Below are 21,374 nucleotides of genomic sequence, written 5' to 3'. Positions count from 1 at the left end.
CTCGATTCGCGTTGTGCGTTATGTTCAGTTTAAATTACCATCGCGCGGCTGTCTTTGCGTGGAGGATAACAATTTGGTAGAGTGTGATAATTGTGCATATAATAAATAATAGATGAATATTATTATTCGAAAACATTATTAATATTGAAAAATAAAATAGCGCACGCCTGTGTTGTACTGGTAACAATATAAATAGCACAGAACTCCTCGGAAAAAGAAAAAATTTCTAAGGGTAGGACTTTTTCATTTTTGAGTTTACGGTATTTTCAATAGCAGAGAACTCTAGGCAATATAAAAAATAATGATGTCAACAACTCAGAACTGCTCGGAAAAAGAAAAAATTTCTAAGGGTAGAACTTTTTCATTTCTGAGTTTACCGTATTTTCAATAGCAGAGAACTCTAGGCAATATGCCAATTAACAATATAAACATCTCAGAACTCCTCGGAAAAAGAAAAACATTTTAATGGCTAGAACTTTTTCATTTCTAAGGCCCAATTTCTTCACCTCGCGATAACTTTATCCAAAAGATATCTCGTAGAATCAGTTTTCTTCACTTTTTTAACCTGACAGAATATGGTAATTTATAATAACATTCTAGACACTTTGTGTCAAAAGTTAGTAGTATAAAGAATAGCTATCCGTTAAATACGTAATCAGAGGTTTCAATGAAGAAAAGACATTTTTAGTTATCTGGAAGATAGCTATTGAGAAGTATGAAGAAACCGGGCATAAATCTAAAGGATTTTCAATCGTCGAAAACTCTTCGCAATATGCCAAATCCACTCTTAAAAAAGCCGTGTTAAATGTCTTCGCGTGGAGGTTAACAATTTGATAGAGTGTGATAATTGTGCACATAATAAATAATAGATGAATATTATTATTCGAAAACATTATTAACATTGAAAAATAAAATAGCGCGCGCCTGTGTTGTACTAGTGTAAGTAAAATTTTTAGAACGCATGTGATATGTATTATGCATGTAAAATCTAGCGTGCGAATAAACTTAGTATAATTTGACACAATGCGTAAGTGGCAAATGCGAGGATTAAAAATACATATTTCTCATAATAATTTGTCTCTCTAAACTAGAAAGAATCGGAGAGAAAGGTGGCGTAAAATTTATTCGCTGCCGTTAATACTAGTAATTAAGACGTTAAATGCCAAGAATATTTGCCAAGAATAACACGCGTCGACGACAACAGATAATTATGTGGTCTCGTTCGGCGAGACCACTTGAGCGGCAAGTTTGTTCGCTAACGTCACGTCGTTGTAATATCGAGGCACTACGTTATGCATCGTGCCACGTAAATCACACAGACGCACACGAGACACCTTCGAGTTTCGTGCTACTGCGAGGTAAGCTACCAAGGTACTACGAGAACAAAAATAAAAGTTAGCGAGAGAGAACGCGGCCAAGGATTTTAAATTGATAACGGACCGAATGCCTCCTGAGCTTGCAATTTTATTACGATACCGTAAAAAGAATAAAATGTAGTCGCTATAAGGAATAGAGATGTTACAATTAATTTTTACTCTCAACTGTGTTCTTCAAACGAAACTGCATTATGAACGGAAGAAAACCAAAATTATTTCAAGAGAATTACAAACAAGACAATTAAAAAGAGAACTTTTGCCATAAATAGTCACGATAATTATTATCGATATCATTAGGGATATCACATTATTCGTGTCTTAATGTTCACCTGCGATAAGATTATTGCAAACTATCGTTAGACTTTCAATCTTGGACAAGGACAATGTTGCGCTACCAATTTCCTCGTTTTATAATTATGCTTCATAATTAAAGTGTTATTAGCTGATTAGTCAACTATTATCGAATAATACTTTGCCAGCATGACTAGCGATTATCATCTACATTCCTCATTCGAAATTATTCCTAATATGATAACAAGGTTCCTCGGAAGTCGAGCGACTGTAATACGATCTACCAGTGGCAAGATAAGAGTCTCGTAATATTTACTGCTTAAACGATCCGCGTGTCTTGAAAGATGTGGCGAATCTGCGCCTTCTCAATGATCGGATGCACCGTCCACTGGAAGAGATAATACGTTTCGCGTTGCCGCAAGCTTTGACGCATCGATAAAAATGTATTATCCTGATATCGTGTCTAATCTTACCGAGGATCGTCATAAGTATTGTCGTGCATAGAAAATAATATTTATCTTACGAGGAAATAACATTGGAATAATTCAGAATATATGCAGGCGAAACCTGCTTCTACATGTTCATTGTTTTTGATACATTTAAAGAATGTTATCTAATTTCGAGATTCTTGTTATGTTGTTCTCGCGAGTGGCATTCGTCAAAGTCTTCAATAATAATATTTCAATAATTATTTCAATAACAATCTTTAGATGATAACAATAACTTCTCTAATGAGAAATAAGAAGAATGCTCGTGCGGAAAATTTTCAGTAATTATCTCAAATATTTGTTTTAAATTAGTATTTTTTTATCTGATACGCTGATCTGAATAGCTCAGAGTATCAGGAAAAAGTTACCTTTCATGGTCACAGGAGTCGGTAAGAAGTTCGCTGGCGCTCCTGCTGCGTGCTTCCTCATGGCGTCCCGCGGGATGTCTCACCGTAATTTCCTCCCGCGGAACACGCGCCAATTCAGCATCCCGGTCACCGGACGTGGAGACGAGGCGTACGTCAGCAGCACCACGGCTTTTTCGCCGGAAAATCTTACGAAGCCCGCGCAGTGGATGAAAACGCCGCTTCTTTGGTTCTGTAACAGCAAGACCAATTTAACTTTTCAGTCCAGATTATACAATTTTCTCGACAACGGTTACATTAAAAATCAAAAATAACAAACAACTCCATTGCGAGTAAGAAAAATTATTTGCACGTAATTTTTCAGTAACAAGATTACGTCATATGTTTCTCTATATATTATTATCGAAATTGATGCATGATTTCAAGATGCACAAAACGTGTTGGATATTTACCGAGAATGTCCACGAACGACTCGAGGGAAGGCATTATCTTCCCGTCAGCCTAGAAGCAGGATTCGCGTATTGCGTTTACACTGTCGTGCACCTGAGACTGGCTTTACGTATTTCGATAACACGCGACATACGCGACCGACGTGGTTGCGTGATAAGATTAGAAGCTCAGCCTCGATAATTCTATCGGCCAACATATCGCCAGCCGGGAGAGCCTCTCCTTATAAGGCACTGAGTCTAGTGTCGCGCCTATACTTAATTTCTTTCTTTCTCTACCTCTAATGAAAATGAGAGAGAAAGAGAGAGAGAGGCACTTCTCTACTTCTCCGTTGTTCGCCAACCTGTCCCGTTCCTTCATGCGTAAATTAACTTTATCGCTCGACGTGACATGTCTGTCGATATTCCTTAAGAGAACGGTGCGGTGCCTCCGAGAAACGTTAATGCACAAAGAAGAGATTTGGAAGTTTTAGCAGGTAGAGAGACGGGCGTCCTCGAACAAGCCGCGAACAGGTCAAAACGTGAACCAACCTGTGATCGTAGGCGGACAAAAAACTAATGAGATGTATAAAAATATAAGCGAGTGCGAATAAGTACTGACAGAAAAAAGCTAACGACACCAATAAAACGAATATTACGTTAATGGCTGGACAGTTACTTTGCGAAAGCACCAAGGTAATTACGACCCACAGCTTCAACAAATTCGTACAAACAGCACGAATCAAAAAGAGAACTTTTGAAAATGATCTGACTAAAATGAATACTAATTTTAATAAGTTACATAATGCTAATTCTTTCATTTAAAATTTTTCATTTTCAATTATGAACGTGTACGTAATTGAATAAACGCATGAATGTTTTCGTAGATCAAATAAATGCTGATTTTGTGCACTCTGTGACGTAATAACGCAATATACGGATATCAACCAGTATGTCAAAACAGTCACATCCGTTATTGCACGTCCAATTTCGACGTGACGTGATGACGTCGAGATTAAAGCTGATATAACGCAACCCCCGTTTGGAGTTTGATATCGTGCGCGCGCGACGCCACGTTTAAAGTCGATCTACCATAACGTGATGTCGCGCACTGATGGTGATGCACCGCATGGCTTTAACGAGACGAGGGGAGAAGAATGAACGCTTGATCGGCGGTGATCTTTGCTCTGTGCATGACGCTCTTGGTGCGATCATGCTTTTCCACGCTTCAGCGGCGCGCAAACCGGTGGAGCGCGAAAAATAACGCTACGGCCGAGTCGCTCGCTCACGGCTCTGTCCATCGCACGTAACGAGAACATCAGTTTGCACGATATCGGGAAATAATGCAGCTCGCTCGATTATTCTCCTGTCATTGGCCGCAGGAAGCCTCTACGCATAAAAGTATCACGTTCCCGGAAAGAAGTCACTCGAGGCGTACATCACGCTGCAAAAGCGAATCGATCTTTCAGAAATGTAGTCGAGAACGTTGAGAAATTTTAATATTAGATATTAGAAATTTATATATTATGTTGTAAAACATCGTATACTTATTCTTTGTCCTAGATTTTCATTTACTCAATTAAAATTAAATTCAAGTCGTGACGAAAAGCAACTTTGGTAAAATAAATTGACATCGAAATACATTTCATCTCTCATTAATATTCAGTATTTTTGCTCAAGTTTAAATCAAGGTTTAATAAATATGAGAACGATGTAAATTTCAGCTGGAAAACTTGCTGTTTAAATTCTCCCGAGAATTAATGCACCAACGACGACAGAGCAATCGTGGATTCCGGGGCGAGCATCGGGAATTCAGCAAGTTTCCCCGCTAATCGTATCCTTGATTATGAGATTAGCGCACGGGTTAATTCCGGCGATCGCCGAGCTCCGCAATTTGCCGGGAACTCATCGAATGACAGAGTTCGTTGTCATTCCGACCCGGAAACTCGGCCGTAATGACACATAACGCGGTTACGTTCTCGCGAACAATAGTCGCCGCGCGCCGCGGGGAGAGAAAAGAAAACGCAGCCTGCCGTCCGTGCCGTAATCGTAATTGCCGCCGTCTTAATCTTCATCCGTCCTTAATTAAACGTCCGCGCTTCTCACTACCGCTAACGACGTCCTCGATTTAGCATCCTTGCTCGAGATGCAGAGGACGAACGTCCTCGTGCTCGTATAGCGTTACGGTTTATAGACGATACCGTAAAGTGACTTGAATATGAATCATATCTCCTTTGATACTAAATATTTCAGCGCAACTTACAATTTCTTGATAATTTAAGAGCACAGAGATGGTAACATCAAGTAAATTCAAATTCTACCGACTTCTTCAATAAAATTTAATCTCTCAACGTTCAAGACGACTTTCTGCGCCAATTAAACTGCCAAAAATTATTCATGCAAACGATCAAAGCGATCGTTGCTCTGGTGCTTTCGTGAAAGTGGAAATATCCGAGTGTAAGCGAAGATTATAAAGACGGCACTAAAGATGATTATATATTAACGTGAAAATTATTGAAAGCACATAAAAAAAGAAACCACAACGTCGTAATATAATATTACACTATCCCATCATTTCTCCAATAGCCAGCTTAATTACTACAACTTTCTCGACAAGTTTCCATGCATCTTCTATGCATCTTACGTACGGTACGGGGTGCTACAGTAGATGCTGACGGGATACTCGAGTACTGACCTTTGGGCAGAGGATCGACGCTGTGCTGAGCCACCGGGAATTCGGCGAGGCCGAAGGCGCGATGCTGCTGCTGCTGCTGATGATGATAATGCTGTTGATGATGATGCTGATGGTGGTTCTGGGGTGGCGGCGAGGCCTCCCTCACGCAGCCCATCAGGCTGAGGGCACCACCGACGCCTCCACCGCCTCCGGGAGCGGTGCTCGTCGACATCGTCCTGCTCTGAAACACCCCGAAGAACCAGACTGCAACGTAAGATTCCCTCACGCGCTGGTACCACGCCGAGAGGAACGAGCCCTCCGCTCCCTTCCAGCTCTTCCAGCCATCCATCTCGAGGATCGTCCGACGAGTTCGAGTTTAACGCGACGAGAATAAAAAAGGGCGTCCGCTCGCGTTCTAGTCGGTAGTTTGAAATCGGACGCAGATGGAGTCGAGAGCGAAGGTGTGGTCTTGATGCGAACTGTGCGATGTCGGCACGAGATCGGCTGGGGGGATATTGATTTCTATCAGCTGACCTTACTTTCGTCTCTCGGGGCGACCTTGCGCAACTTAATTCGATGCGGGTGATGCTCTTCGAGGCGAGCGGATCGTAATTTATGGTCGAACGCTACGAAAGTAATTACATGTCAGTAGAGAAGAGAGGCAATTGCCGATAATAAAGATTTTGTTTTGTAATTTAATTGGAATCTGGAATAGGAAATGCTTGCGAATAATTGCTTATACATTTTTATTTTATATTTGCATCATGCCTTTGTTATTCTACATTGATGCAATTACATTGCGCAACTATAACACGCGATTAATGCAGATAATTTTCAGTACTTATGTTACATTATTAATCCCATATATTTTATTTGATTGTAACATCATATTACTTTGGCAACGTCAATGTGGCAGCTTGAGAGATATTAATTGCACAAATACTTCTTTAGGTTTACTTTTATCTCCTCCACTGTTTAGTCAGAGAGACACAAATTAATTATCGCGATATTTGTGATCATCTAAAGTTCTAGCACCAGATGATCAGCTCGCGCGAGATTTCACCTCGGGGAACACCGTCACGCGCAAGTATCCATCGCGCAGAGAGCGGAAATCGGGCTCGCGCGAGTATCCTTCTTAGCCGAGGAGGATCGCGTCCGCGCGCGGAAGTGGAGAAATCCTTCGCGCCCCGTGACGGAATGTCGCCTTTAATGAATCACGGAGGACGAGAGGAGAAGACTAGAAGAGGACGCGAAAGGAATGCACTATACACGCCGCCGTCTTCGCCTCTCTCGCGCGCTGGAGCCCGAGAGAGATTGATACTCGATCCCCGGTTTCGCCACGTATGTCGACGGGCTCGCTCTCCGGGCAATGGGGGTCAGGAGAGATGGTCTCCATGGCAACTGCATCCGACGTGGAGCTGCGCGGTGCGGTGCGGGGGCGATGCATCGATTGCACCCTCTCTGGCTGGCCGCGCGCGCGACCCTGACCTTCGCACAGCTGACGACGACGAGGAGCTACGTTCAGCTCGGCTCAGCTCCGCTCCGCTCCGCACAACCGAGAGGAGAACAACGTGGGGAAGCCCGAGAGTGGAATTAGCGTTGCCGGTTCTTATTAAGGTGTCGTCGGTTATGCGGCGGTGATGCGTTAAAGTGCGATATCGTCAGAGATAGACGCGTGGACGGTCGTGGATGAGGAATAAGAAGATCGATGAAGGTTCGCTTCACGACGAAGGGTTCTTTTTGTTTGTCATTTTGGGCTTCGAGAAATCAATTTGATCGCGATGATGATAAAATGCAAAAAAATACTAAAATATTTCCTTTTAATTACAAATAAAAAGTTGTTAGTAATATTAATATAAAAAATAAATATTGACTGAAAGTAAACGTAGAAATGATTATCATTGATCAAACATCGCGTTACCAAGCTTTATCATCAAATATAAATAACGTTCCTAATTCTAAAATTTTCAGAATTCAAACTTTTAGTTAATTCATTGCGTTTATTATCGCGATAACATTCATTTTTTATTTAACGATAGAAAAAATTAATCGAATTATGGCAAATAATTAATTTAGCTTTAATCATTTCTGTTATCAATATCGATTAATCATTAATTACTCGATACTAATAATGTTTTGTAATCATTGACCCACTTAGATTTTCAGCTTATCTCGAGTTTTATTCTTATATCGAGATCTTTTTCTTATATAAAGTGAAAATTAAACCATCACGTAAAAACAATCTGTTATAAAAATTATGGAAATTTACTTTATTAAGCTGTTGGATACAATCTCCATGAGAATGACAGACTCACGAGGAATTGATCGCATCGTTGTAGAATAGTTTTGTCAATAGAAGAACCGCAGCCTTGGCATGGCTTCTGCCAAGATGACGTGATCACGGAATTAATACCGAGTCTCGCGCGTTTAAGGCATCGCAAAGATCACGCTCGCGGAATGCAGCCGACGTAATTTTGCCGGCTTCAAGAGAAATCACCGAAGACTTGCTGGGAAAGTTCGTATATTACGCGAGCCGGAGTGGATATCTGAGCGCCTCATTCAAAGATTGTAAGCCGGCTTCGCGACAAACAAACACACTGACACATTAATGTAATTATATCACGTCCACCTTTCACGTTGATATCGGCAGCCCGCTAAACTACTTTTCTACTAATGGTTTTATTACATTGACCGAGAGAAAGAGAGAGAAAGACAAGTGATTAGCATAAGATAAATTTCAGTATTTCAGTAATTATATATAATTACATATAATACATTAATACTATAAACTCATAAAAATATCATCATTTCATCTCAATCAATAAATGGACACGATAACTTACGTGAAATTTTACTTAAATATTCCGTCTGCTTAGAAACAAAGTGATAATGTATCTCAAGTAACATTTTCGATGTCAACGTGCAAAAAATAAAAATCCTACTGTAGAAATTTTTATTTGCCATAAATTTCTCAGCTTTTTATACACGTCATGCCGCAATCATTTTATTATGCATTAAGAGATCCGTATTCACCATCGTGCCGACATCGCTTTTGAACGTTAACGTTCTCCATTAGCGGCTCGTAAACGTAAAAGTGTTTACGCGTTTTCGTTCGTTGGTGGGACGGCTGGAATCACTGTAAAAATCACTGCAATCCGGGATTGCACATCCCGGAATGCATGCAGAAGCCGCCGGTCGAGCGACGACACACAATTTTCCATACGATACGTGGCGTAATTACGCGTTTCCGGTTTCCCGTAACAATTACAGTCGAGCGACCATCCGCGACGATGCCGAGCAATCGATCCACTTTTTTTCTCCGCTCGTCATCGCGATGGCATCTAGGAGAGCCAGAATGCAAAATAACGTTGCTCTCAATAATGCATCAATAATGCAGTCGGGTGCATTTTGCCAGAGAGCAATGCGAGCACTTTTTTTTGTAAACAGTTACGTGTCGCTCATCTTTATTCCTGTAACCAGAAGAACGTGGCCAGGCTTTCGGCGAATGCCGGCTCGGCAACGAATCACGTTGGTCACTCGATAAGCCATCAAATGATTACATCAGAGGACGTAATCATCGCACTAACTTGACGCATGATTCCATAAAGATATTTATCACGATGAGTTAATCATAGCAGGGCCAAGTTCTAAACTGATAAACCGAGGTGAGAATTGAAGATTACGCAGTCTTTGTCAAACAATTTCTTCAATGTATCGCTGAATAGAAATATAACATTTATGGAAAAATTGGACATTAGAAAATATCTAATTCTCCCGATTTCAAATTTTTCTCGCTGAATTCTGCTAGGATTAAGAGAGCTACATCAGTCAATAATAATGATAATCATCCATATTTACCTTATAGAAAAAGCGGCATGTCAATCGTGGTTCGTACTTGCGTGCACCGAAAATCTGCAACAAAAAAAGCCAATATCCATTAAAATCGGAATTGCGCAAGAAAACGAGAAATGACAAAGAGAAGGATACGCAGAAACGCGATATGTGCGGATATCATTGATGGGTCATCGCCAGGTCAATGGATAATATCCTACTTGTGTGACGATCGTACTTCGTGCGAACTTTACACCTACCCGTTCCACGAATCTCTGATTTATGCAACACCGATACGCGCGACACAGAAAGCTTTCCTCAGAATTTATGCTCAGCTTAAATTTCAAACGTGCCAAACTATAGCTGCCGCTCGATTCGACGCCAAGAGTCGGTCTAAGCCGACCATGAAAGCGTCCCGACTTTCATCCATCACGTAAAACGAGTGGAGCCAGAGCAATTGGCCACACCCACAGAAAAGATTTCTGAACTTAATGCTATTACTCTTTCATCTATCATAAAATAAGATCGCTATAGCGACAATTATATTTATTATTGAAAAGAAGCATATTTTAATCTTGAATAGAAAATTCTAAAATCTAGATTAAAATTATCTTGGTGCTATCTCATTAATTTTCTCAGAAGGATTTAGATAAAAATTTGTAGCAAGTTCACAATATTCTTGATTTAAGAATATTGTGAGATCTAAAAGACATCTTATTCTATTCTTGTAAGAGAATTTGTAGAATCTGCACAAAACGGCCAATATTTATGTGTTGCAATCGAAAATCGGGAAAGTGTTTCTGTTATTTGCAATGAATAAGTGCAATACTCTACAAGAAATATTAAAAGATATGGAAATGTCTTATCTCGAATCTTATTTCTCAAGTAAGTATATTGTATATACTTACTTACATTTTCATATCTTTTAATATTTCTTGTAGAGTATTGCACTTATTCATTGTAAATAACAGAAACACTTTCTCGATTTTCGATTGCAACACATAAATATTGGCCGTTTTATCGGAATAAAGGACGCAGAAGCGCCGAGTCGACGAGCGACTGTGAGAAAATGATGCGTCGACATCGACAAAGCCTACTATAAAGTGGCGCTAATATAAAATTATTCTACATACAAGAATATATAAGCATAAATTTGTATATGTTACTCTTGTCTCAAGACAGTAAGACAATCTTATTTAATTCAAGAGAGAAGAATAGAAATTACTGATTTAAATTAAAAATTGTTTTATTTTCATATTTTTTATACTTGTAATACGATTAAATTAGTCAAGAATATTTTTCGTCTTGTTATCAGAAATCCTTTCTGAGGGTGCAAAGCTCGTTTTAAGAATCTCGCCCCGAAAAGTGTACAAAAATTTATGAAAGTAGCGCCAGACAGATCAGAGTGAAAATGTCAGAGAATCGTGGAAAAAATGTTGCCGAGTTGGATTTCGTTTCTTAATTAGCGTGACGTATAATGAGACAGCAAGCAAGCTCAAACTAGTATAACTAGTACAAAAGTATAACTAGGAACTCAAAAATTCCAATTTCCATTCGAGAAAGCGAAAACAATTTGGAAGTCTGGGTTTCTCGTGAGGGAAAATTGAAAAGGGGACGCGCGAGGGGTATTTTTCTTTGGTTAATTGCGGATTGATGATCGCGTAAAACGCCGTCTACGCCACTTATAGCCTAACAAGATGTTTCGGCAACAGCGGTGAATGTTATGTAAAATAACAAGATGAAAGAGAACTGCCGGCGCCGCGCGCAAGTAGCAAGAGGAAGGAATGAGCGGCTCGCGATGAATGACGTACGTGTGCATTTCGTGACCAAGATCATCGTAGATCTCTCTTTCTCTCTTTTTCTCTCCTCCCAGTCTGCCACGCCCGCGTGTGAGTCGCGACAGAAATTTAAAGCTTCTATTTATAAAGAGTGAACGAACGCGATGGTAGCTCCGACACGACGCATCGGGTCCAGAATGCAACGCACGCACTCGCACGCATACACTCACGATTGCAACACGGCAGAGCAGCGATGCGAACTCTGCACCTGATTTTGAAAAAAAAAAAAAATAAAAATCTCGTATACAATTCGTATCTCGTTTCTCTTATCAATTGTTTGTACTTCAAGATGTCCTAGGCTACAGCGTTTTCAGAATTCGTCAGCCCGCGCGTCAAAAGATTTCCTCCGAACAGATCTTTCCGATGCTCTCGATTCTTCCTCTCTCTCTAAACCCGTAAAATTACGCGACGATAAAAAGAAAAGTGCAAGCGATCCGATTACTTTGAGGAACACAGTGTTGCTCTCTCGATCGCGCTGTTTCCTTGTTAGCAGCTAGTTCTGCCGTAGCTTAGCGTCTCGCGTGGAATTTTCCTTTCAGAAATGGAGCGAGCGACAGAGGAGAGTTCGTTACACGAGGGAGCCCGGAAGTAGTGCACGAGACTAGCGTGTCTCTTTCGGGTGCGAGTACGCGCGCTTCTCGTCTGTCCTCTCGTTTCTTTCTCTTTTTCAAACTTTTCCGCGTCCGCCCGCATCTTATTTCAGCGACGTCTGCTCTGGAACTGTACCGCCGCCGTGAGTATTTTCGTCCCGTAGGGGATGAAAGAGTGCCGGGAAATAGTAACCCAGCCACTTCTCTTTCTCCGCCACCGCTGTGCGCTCAAAGGCCCTTTTGATCAGGGCGAAGTCGGCTGGCCGATTTTCCAAGATTTCTTTGCATTGTCGTCCCTCCTGCGTCCTCACCTCCCTCACCATTTGCGTCATAATGAAAATCACGACCGTAATTCCCGCAAATAGTGGAATGCACGTACCTTCCAATCGCCACACACAAAGGATGGCGTGGCGTATCGAGCCTTCCTCATTTCGTCTCAACAAAGATGAACGCCGAAACAATCAGAGAGAAGAAGTGCCGAAATGTGTCACGAGTTCTCGGTATTTTTTGTTATTTTAGCTAACGTCCCGGGAATGCAGGATTTTTTTTCGTGCGCTCTCTCGCCGTGATTGCACATTCCTGGAACGATATCACGGATGACGAGATAAGCCGCGGTGTTACTGACCGAAGACCGAGCGGCAACAGATGAGGCGAATCGGCGCATTTTATTGAACGACTCCTAATTTTCCTAATGCGACCTAATTTTATCATCCAATTCCCCGCGCAGTTGGGTCGTTTGGATCAATCGCCCATCTGGAAAACTAAAATTAATCCCGAGGGACGCATTTACGCTGTATATCGAATTACGAGCAAAAAAAGAGGAACGGTCTACGTTTCCGATGACGACACGAACACGCCGAGGAGAACGTGCACGCCGCATGACTCACGCATCTCTGCGTGTCCATCCTCGTCGGCTCTTCGTGGCCTCGTGTGCCTTTCTCTGTACGAATTAGCGACTCCCGCTGCTCCGACGCGTGTTTCCCGCTCGCATCGAGTGGAAATTGGCGCGCGCCGGAATATATTGGGTCATTAAGTATGAAACTTTACAAATGTAAAAGCGCCATCTTTAACATTTGTTATCTCAAATTTGGCGCCAGACGTCAGTATCAGGTTAGGTTAGTGTGATAGATGTATGTTCGCTCTTCAAATGTCATATTTGTTTGTTCAAATATCTTCATTAGTTTTATTGGTGGATTCTTTTTTATAGAACTATGGAAAAGTTCAAAATTCGTGTGATTTATGAATATGAGTTCCGCCGTGGAACCACAGTGTCGGAGACAGCTCGTAATATCGACGCTGTATTTGGTGAAGGTTCAACTACTAAAGCAACGGTGGGCAATTGGTTCAAAAACTTCAGAGATGGAGATTTCAGCCTCGCTAATGAGCCACGTGGAAGACCAAAGACGAAGGTGGATAATGATCACTTGAGAGCCGTAGTAGAGTCCGATCCATCTCAAAGTACACGTGAATTGGCATCGATATTCAATGTTTCTATACCCACCATATTGTTCATTTAGCTGCAATTGGTAAGATAAAGAAGTTGGACAAATGGATCCCGCACGAATTGACCGATGCGCAGCAGGCGCAACGTCTAGAGACTTCCCTTTCTTTGCTTTCCCGTCACAAAACTGAATCTTTTTTTAATCGAATTGTGACCTGCGATGAAAAGTGGATACTCTACGACAATCGTAAACGCTCACATCAGTGGTTGAACGCTGATGAACCACCGAGACATCACGCGAAACCCAACATTACACAGAAGAAGCTTATGGTGACTGTTTGGTGGTCCAGGTCAGGTGTTATCTACTACAACTTTATGAAACCTGGTACATCGATAACGGCTGAAGTATATTGCAAGCAACTGGACGAAATGATGCAACAACTTGCTATTAAACAACCGAAATTGGTCAATCGGTCAATGCCAATCCTGTTGCATGATAATGCTCGACCGCACACTGCACGACTGACCGTGGCAAAGCTACGGGAGTTGGAATTGGAAACTCTCCGTCATCCACCATATTCACCAGATCTATCACCTACCGACTATCACTTCTTCCGGAATTTGGACAACTTCTTGGTGGGAAAATTCTTCAATTCTCAACAGGCAGTCGAAACAGCCTTCCGCGACTTCATCGATTCCCGTACTCCTGGCTTCTATAGTAGAGGCATAGACCAACTACCACTAAAATGGCAGAAGTGTGTAGATAACATGGGCGCATACTTCGATTGAAAATAAATCATGTCCATGTGCCAAAAAATGCAAAAGTTTATGTTCTATTTTTAAAGTTTCATACTTAATGACCCAATACGCAAAGAACGAGCAACGCGAGTACGCTTTGCCGGAGCTCTACCAGAAACACAGAAGCGCATCCGTGGGATTCCTGTCGGGCGTTCGTCCCTCAGTCATTCGGTAGTCTCGTATCGCGTACTAGTAGCTGGCATACTAGCAAAGCATAAAGCCTCCTGTCTCTCTCTCTGTCTCTACGTGCAGGCCTCAAAGACAAACCCGGTCTTTCACGTCGATACGACGTAACGGGAACAATCATTCGTTATTCAACGTCCTTCGGAGGTGGAAGAGGTCGCGTTTCATGTCGCGAAATGACATCGGTCGTGTCGATATCGACGTGATTCCCGCAAAACACGAGCCGTTCTTCACACGTTCCTGTCCGGTGGAAACCGATTTGTCGGGGTTCCGCGGCTGGGGCTACGCGCCCCAGGATACATGGGGCCGCCATCGTTCAATCAGACGGGCCCATCGCGGGCGGATTCATCACGGTCGACCGCACTCGCTTTGCGTCAATCAGCGAAAATTAGATTTGCGTCACGGCCGGGCGGGCTTGCTCGCTCGCTCATTTCAGGGCCATCGCTCGACGCGATGGTGGTTGATGGAAAAAAAATGAAACTAGACAACCAAGTACGCGAACGTCGGTAAGAACGTGATTCAACGGCGTACAACGAAAGTTATCCCGAAAATAAGAATAACTCCTCTCCTACGGAGGAAGAAGAATTTTGTAAAATAATCTCGTTTAACATTACTGACAAGTCGAGGATTCGAGATAAGAAAAATGTTGAGCGAAAAAGTTTATCATTAACTACAATAAATTTGTAATTAACAGTAGATAATCTGACGAAGTGACAAAGATAAAGAGTGAAAGAACCGAAAATAGAATTGATGCCACGATCTACAAGTCTGCGGCGAATCGCCGAGGATTGAGTAACCGGTCCCTCCGCGACCGAACTCGTTGTTGGACCGTTACGTTACGTGGGTATGACCATCCGGAAAACCGGTAGGACGATTAATCGATGAGCCGGTGAAGCCGGCCGCTCGCGACGAGTCTTATTCTACTCTTTCTCTCCCGAAATAAAAATACGCGTATTCATAAGCCACGAGAATGTGGAGTTATGCACGTAGGAAAATTCATTTTGCTCCTTTCGCTTGCGCATCTCTCTCTCTCTCTCTCTGTCTCTCTCTGTCTGTCTCCCCTCGTGCCGCCCAAGTAATGTGGAGATTAATATCGTGGCTTCCTCATCAGCCGCGCTTCCTCTTTCATTATCACGAAGGTGGATAGCACGACGATGGATGCAGAATTGAATCGATCTACCCGCCCGCGCTTATTATGTTCCCGATGCTACGCAAGAATGCAATCGTGGGGATAGCACGAGAGCGGACGTGTGCTTTAATTTATCGAGAATGTTTTCGGATAATCGTCGAGGGTGTGTGTGTGAATTTTTTAAAGGCGACGCAAATGGGACGTCGGAAAAAATGTGTAACGCTGTATATTTTACACGATGCATGTAACATGAAATAATTGTTGCCACATTTGTAAGAAAAAATGCGGTCACGCGCGTTTATTTCAGAGCCATTGCATTTCCATCGTTGTGTAAAAGTGCATCTTTGAAATTCATCGAAGAGGAAGTGCAAGAGGAATGGCGAAATGCGACGAGATCGACCTAACTTCCGTCGACGACGATGGAACGCTCGAATTCGGATTAATCACAAACGGCCACCTACTGCTCGACTAATTGGCACGTTAATTGCTTTCGACGAGTCGCCAATTCCGCACAGGGGAACGCCCGGGATTGCCTGGTGGCGTCGAGAAGCCCCCTCTAATACAGACTGGCAATTAATGAGGCTTTCAGACTTGTTTACTTAAAACTTTAAGCTGAAGCGAGAAAATTCAAGCGCGCGATTGAGTTACGAAGTTTGTTTTCGGTTATTAAGATTTCTTGTATTGAACGTAAAAAATTACGTGCGAAAACGTGCGTTCAAATTATTCCTGTACGATATTCCTTTATCTATTTCATTCGTTCTATCCTAAAAATGAAATTCAAAAATATACATGTAACAAATATGTAAATGTAGACAAACTTAAATAAAATTTGCATGATAATATTTAATCGTATACTTTTACGATTTTTATAAATATTATAAAGCCAAGGAAATGCTTTGCACGGTCGCTTCACATCAAGAAGCTCGTTAATTGACACACCATACAAGTGAATGATGCTATTGCAACATGTACATTACGGAATCATTTGGCACATGTCCAAGCGTCGTATAATTGCCGTTCGATGCGATTGCTCCTGGAAACGTCCCGGCAGCACGAAAGATCGCATGTCAAACACGAAGTTTTGTCGCATGCGATGAGTCCCGCTAGTATTTAGTAATTAGTATTCCTCTTTGTATTTCGTAGGTAACTCTGAGTACACAGAAAAATGTCCCCAGAGATTACTCTCATATTTACGTTCACGTTTAATCATGATAAGATACGAGCACAAAATTGAACGGCGCCATCCGTATCACAAAACTAAAATTAAACAGATTAAATTATAATATAAGCTCACAAGTAAAGCGACTTTATTTTATGTTCTCTAAAAATATATCGCGCAGATATAATTAAAAGGTATATCGTGCAGGTATTATTAAAATATTCATACCAACACAAAATTATATTCCTTATTTTCACTTTTATTGACACGAATTTTTGCGACCAAGAGATTCGATTCACCGACAATCTAAAACGCGCTGATAATTCGCTATTGTCTCCTTTCACTCGTGCGATCTCAGGTTATTTTTAAGACGTCTCGAGCGTTGAAAGGACACGTTCCGAACGCCATCGGAACACTCAGGGGATAGCACAACGGGAGATCGAAGCGGGAGAAAGGAATTTGTTACTCTCCATTTCGAAATTCTTTGGAGAATTCCTTGAAGTTTCGTATCGAGAAGAGTGCTAACCGAAAAATAAGCCTTATTCATTTAGCTTACGCGATCGTTTCTCGATTACGTAAAAGCCAGGTGATCGCAGTTGCGTAAGCAACATTCGCAAGCCTTCCAAGAAGAATACACGTTGTTTTAGAAATTATTTTCAGTCAAAATAATATCACGTGAAAGAGAAACGATATTTTGAGAAATATCAATCATCAAATTAACCCATTTATAAAAATCTTTAAATCTCTCCCCCTTTCTTTCTGTCTTCTCGTCCCTTTTCGTACTCCAATGCACCAAAATCCAGGCAAATCGGAGACCGAATGCTTGGCACCGCATCCGGACGCGCGTGTGCGCGAGAGCAGCGTTGCACTCAGCGATGCGATCGCGAGGGATCGTCCCTTTCGCGCTCGATGCGCACCGAGCCTATACGTGGCCATTAGTAGGTTGAGATTGCGAGAGAGATGGGCGTACACTATCGGGCAGAAGAAGAAGAAAGAGGGAAGGAGCGGCGAGGAGAGAAGCTGGGAGGAATAGGAAAGAGCCTACGCGGACAACAAAGACCGATGCGGGAGGAGAGAGGTAAAGGGAGAAAAAGAGAGAGAGGGAGACGCGGAAACAGCTTCTCTCGAGGCGTATGAGAGTTGATCTCGGGGTGGATTCCCACCGGAGGATCGGTCACGACTTGGTGCCGCCGCCGTAAACGCCGTCCGCGAGAGCACTCCCGACGATTGGATAATGCGCGCGAGTTTCGCTATCGTCCTCCACCTCCATCTCCTCCACGACCTTCTCCCGACACGTTTGTAAGCACGAGAGAGCCCGCGCGATCATTACGGATCGCCGTGTAAAACGGTAACCTGCGCTCCAGCGAAAAACGCCTTTCCACTTGTTACTCCAAATAGGGAGTAATTGGTACACCAGGATCGGTATCCTGGCTGTAGAGAGGTCGGAGGGCGGGCAGGGCGGTGGTTATTGAATAATATCATCATGCGCGATACGGCAAATCGCATCTGCATGATCGCACGCTGGCGATTTATCACTTAGGCCCGCTATCACTGAAGGATGAGCAAAAATTGTCGTAAGAATGACGCGCGAGTCGCTGTTGGGAAGATTCGATAATAACCATCATCGAGATGATTGAAACCGAATTATTAAAATGTGTCTTACACATGGACTCTGTTATCTATCAAGATTCTATGCTATTACCGTTAGGATGAATCCTGAATGGATTCACGAGCACCTCGACCGTTTCAACACCGGCGGACGCATCGGGTATCGACAATCCTCGTTTGTGTCATCGTCGGCGGGGTGCGTGCGCGAGTACCCCATGAACATAAACGCCATAAGGAAATCATTAATCTGCCGGAGCCTGCAGAGGCTATCTTCGGCCCGCGCAAAAGGACGCCATCAAGCTACGCTGCATTCGCGGCCGCGTACAACTGCATTCACCGCGGGTTGCTTCCGCACAATCCGTCCGTAACCGCTCCAAGACGCGCATCCCGAAGGGCGACATTCCGCACGTCTCGTTTCGGAACGGAGTAGCGGTGCGCGATAAGATCGCATTAATCCGTAACGACCGCGATGCATCGCACCGACGTATGGGTTATTAATAACGCCGCGTCTTGCAAAATGCGAAGAGAGCCGCGACCACGCCTACGTCGAACCTATTATTCAACTTATCTCATCAAATTTATCATTAATTTGACGCTTCATTACTGATTAACCTGTTAATTAAATAACGATGGTAATAGAGTAGGTATCGATTTAGTAATGATTGCAATTTATTTATTAATAACGGCAGTAATACCATTAGATATTACATCGTCGCCTTTTTTGTTAGTCGCTCAATCATATAGTCCATCATTAACGGATTTATTGAGTATTTTCCGGGCAGATTTCTCTGGCGGACTCTGGCTAGTGATTCGAAACACGAGTTTAATTATAGTCCGCCTGCGACATGTTCCTGGACGTGCAGACAACGTAGATTTAGTGTCAACGTTCTCTCATACGGAACGGACGGTCCCCAGGCTGGAATATCACACATCCGCGAGCTATATAGACGAGACGATTATACCGCGACGGAAGTAGAAACGCACGCCATGCTCGGAAGGCGGACGTTCGGAACGGGTATCGATCGTTTTCCGGATTCTAGCCGGCGTCGGTAGAGTTTTGAGGTCGACGTCCTTTGCAGTTGCACGTTGCAATCGATCGCGCGCGAACGGCTCTTCACGTGGCGATGGTAAAACCGCCTCCGCCAATTAATCCAGCACGTTCGACCAGTGTCAAGTGCCATAAACTGCCGGTGCTAGCACCGGCATTGCCCCTTGATCGCGAGTATATCCGAGGGATATATTTACCGGCGTGCCGGGTCAGGGTGCTTGATAATGTTTCAAGTTTGATCGTCACTCGATAGCACGTCGACCTCCTTCCCGAGCAACACGTCTTTTCCAACTCACGTCATTCTGATTTTTTGCCGCGGTAGAGCAACCTGTGAGATTACTTTGAGATTAATGAACCGTGATCAAAATCGCGGTCCCGCGCGATGTCGAGTCGAATGATTATTAACCAGTTAATATTCCATTCTTCTTTTTTTATTCTTTTTATTTTTACGTTCAAAATGATCCACCTCCCTGTGCTTATCGTCAAGTTTCGTTCACCGGTTCAATACCGAAGTTGACGTAAAGGCCACACGGATGTGAATTAGTAAAAGAGACATCGTTAACGTGAGACACGAAAGCGGACTCGATAAGCTGAAATAAGAGAATGTAAATTTAAATCGAGTGAAAAAGAAAAGTCCAGACTAAATGAAGGTACGACGAGGAAAGGATAAATTGCACGTACATATTTCCGCAGATCGCTTCGCGAAACTCTGTAGCGATCTACCAAATTAACTGTCAGTCAAGATGTCAACTCGGAGTTATGAAGTGCCACGCTCGACAGGTCTTTGTGCATGTCGGGACACACCCGCGGATTAATAATCCGCGTTTTTTCAGTCCCTTGTGCATTTTTCATTCAATCTTTGCTCAGTTCGAATACCCGCGAAAGGGATCTCCGGCGTAGAGAAGAACACGTGAACCACGCGCGCTAAACATCGCGCTACAAGCCGCATGGGACGAGAAAGGAAGACGAAAAAGATTCGCGGACTCGTCGGAATGTGGGCGTGCTGCGCTTGTATGCGCTTGTATGCACCGCCGATGTCCGGGAAGCGAACCAGCCGGCTGATACACGCACATGCTCCCGCAAACTTTTCCACCCGCGCTTCTTTTTCCTGGCTATCTCGTTTCCCTCCAACGATAACTCCGATAACTCGCCCCGCTTTCGCACGCGAGCGCATCCACTCCGTGCCGATTACAGTTTCGAGCCTTGTGTGCACGCTATGGACGTCGATTTACGTCAGAAGATTATTTCATTGGAACAAAATTCCGAAATGGCGAGGAGATGGACAACTTTTCGGATAACGATCGAGCGCTTCAATTTGGCTACACTCGCAAATGTTATTTCATCGGATTATCGTTTATATCGAAATATTGGAAACTGTTGCACGCGAGTTAAATATTTTGTTTAGAGAAAAATACATAGAGATATGTTTTATATATCTTGAATAAAATAATTTACTTGTCAATTGACATCTTCTTCATCTAAAAACTATCAGAGAACATACAAGGTATTACTCTATTAAAATTTGTTGGAAGCTGAGCTTCATCGAAGCTCTGTTGCACGTACATACAGGTATTTTTCTGGGCCGGATCCAGGCAAGCCCTCGAGCCTCGACCTCGCGATCGAAGGAGAAAGATCCGGCCGGGCAACGCTCGATAGGGAGCGGCCACGATTGTGAGATCCACGGAGGGATCGTGACGATCAGGTTCGTCGGACTGTCTCTCTTGCGTAATACGGCCCTGAGCCATAGTCTTACAACGGTAATGGAGAAGCCCGGTCTCTCGGGCTTCCTCCTACGACCCGACCGAACCCGTTCCTCCGTACAGTTTAACGATCGTGGACGGACGTGTCAGAATTTATGCAGTTTGCCGACTTGGCGCAAGGACAGCGGCGATCGCGGAGGAACAAAGAGAAACTCGAAAAGGGAAAAAAGGAGGTGCATCGTGCCAAGAGACTGGCTAGCCTTGCTTGCTTCGAGCTGACCGGATCGTTCCTTCATAATCCTCCCGATCGCGAGGATACCGATCCTCGTGGGAAATCCGCCGACAAATTTACATGCCGTCGAGAAATCCGTCTCGCGGGAGATCTAATGAGAAAAAACGAGACAGAGTTTCCCAGGCCAAGGAAAATTTT

The 21,374-nt window shown here is 43.1% G+C and overlaps 1 protein-coding gene across 5 annotated transcripts in view; it reads right to left on the bottom strand.

The window, feature by feature from the left end:
* LOC105284196 (uncharacterized protein DDB_G0284459) overlaps positions 1 to 21,374 on the bottom strand; it is a 60,559-nt gene that overhangs the window by 27,972 nt on the left and 11,213 nt on the right. The window contains exons 2-4 of one of the 5 annotated variants that reach the window (XM_011347533.3): positions 9,478 to 9,531; positions 5,641 to 5,860; positions 2,524 to 2,752 (exon numbers count right to left, since the gene is read on the bottom strand). In XM_011347533.3, the coding sequence (XP_011345835.1) occupies positions 2,524 to 2,752; positions 5,641 to 5,851 (440 nt within the window). In that variant the 5' untranslated portion in view covers positions 5,852 to 5,860; positions 9,478 to 9,531. Of the gene's footprint in view, positions 1 to 2,523; positions 2,753 to 5,640; positions 6,975 to 9,477; positions 9,532 to 21,374 lie in introns of those variants that run through there. The other 4 variants (XM_011347532.3, XM_011347534.3, XM_026974127.1 and 1 more) reach the window with 4 other exon arrangements.

This window comes from Ooceraea biroi, chromosome 12 (genome assembly GCF_003672135.1).
Source record: "Ooceraea biroi isolate clonal line C1 chromosome 12, Obir_v5.4, whole genome shotgun sequence".
Taxonomy (NCBI): domain Eukaryota; kingdom Metazoa; phylum Arthropoda; class Insecta; order Hymenoptera; family Formicidae; genus Ooceraea; species Ooceraea biroi.
This window is presented reverse-complemented; position numbering and strand designations above follow the sequence as displayed.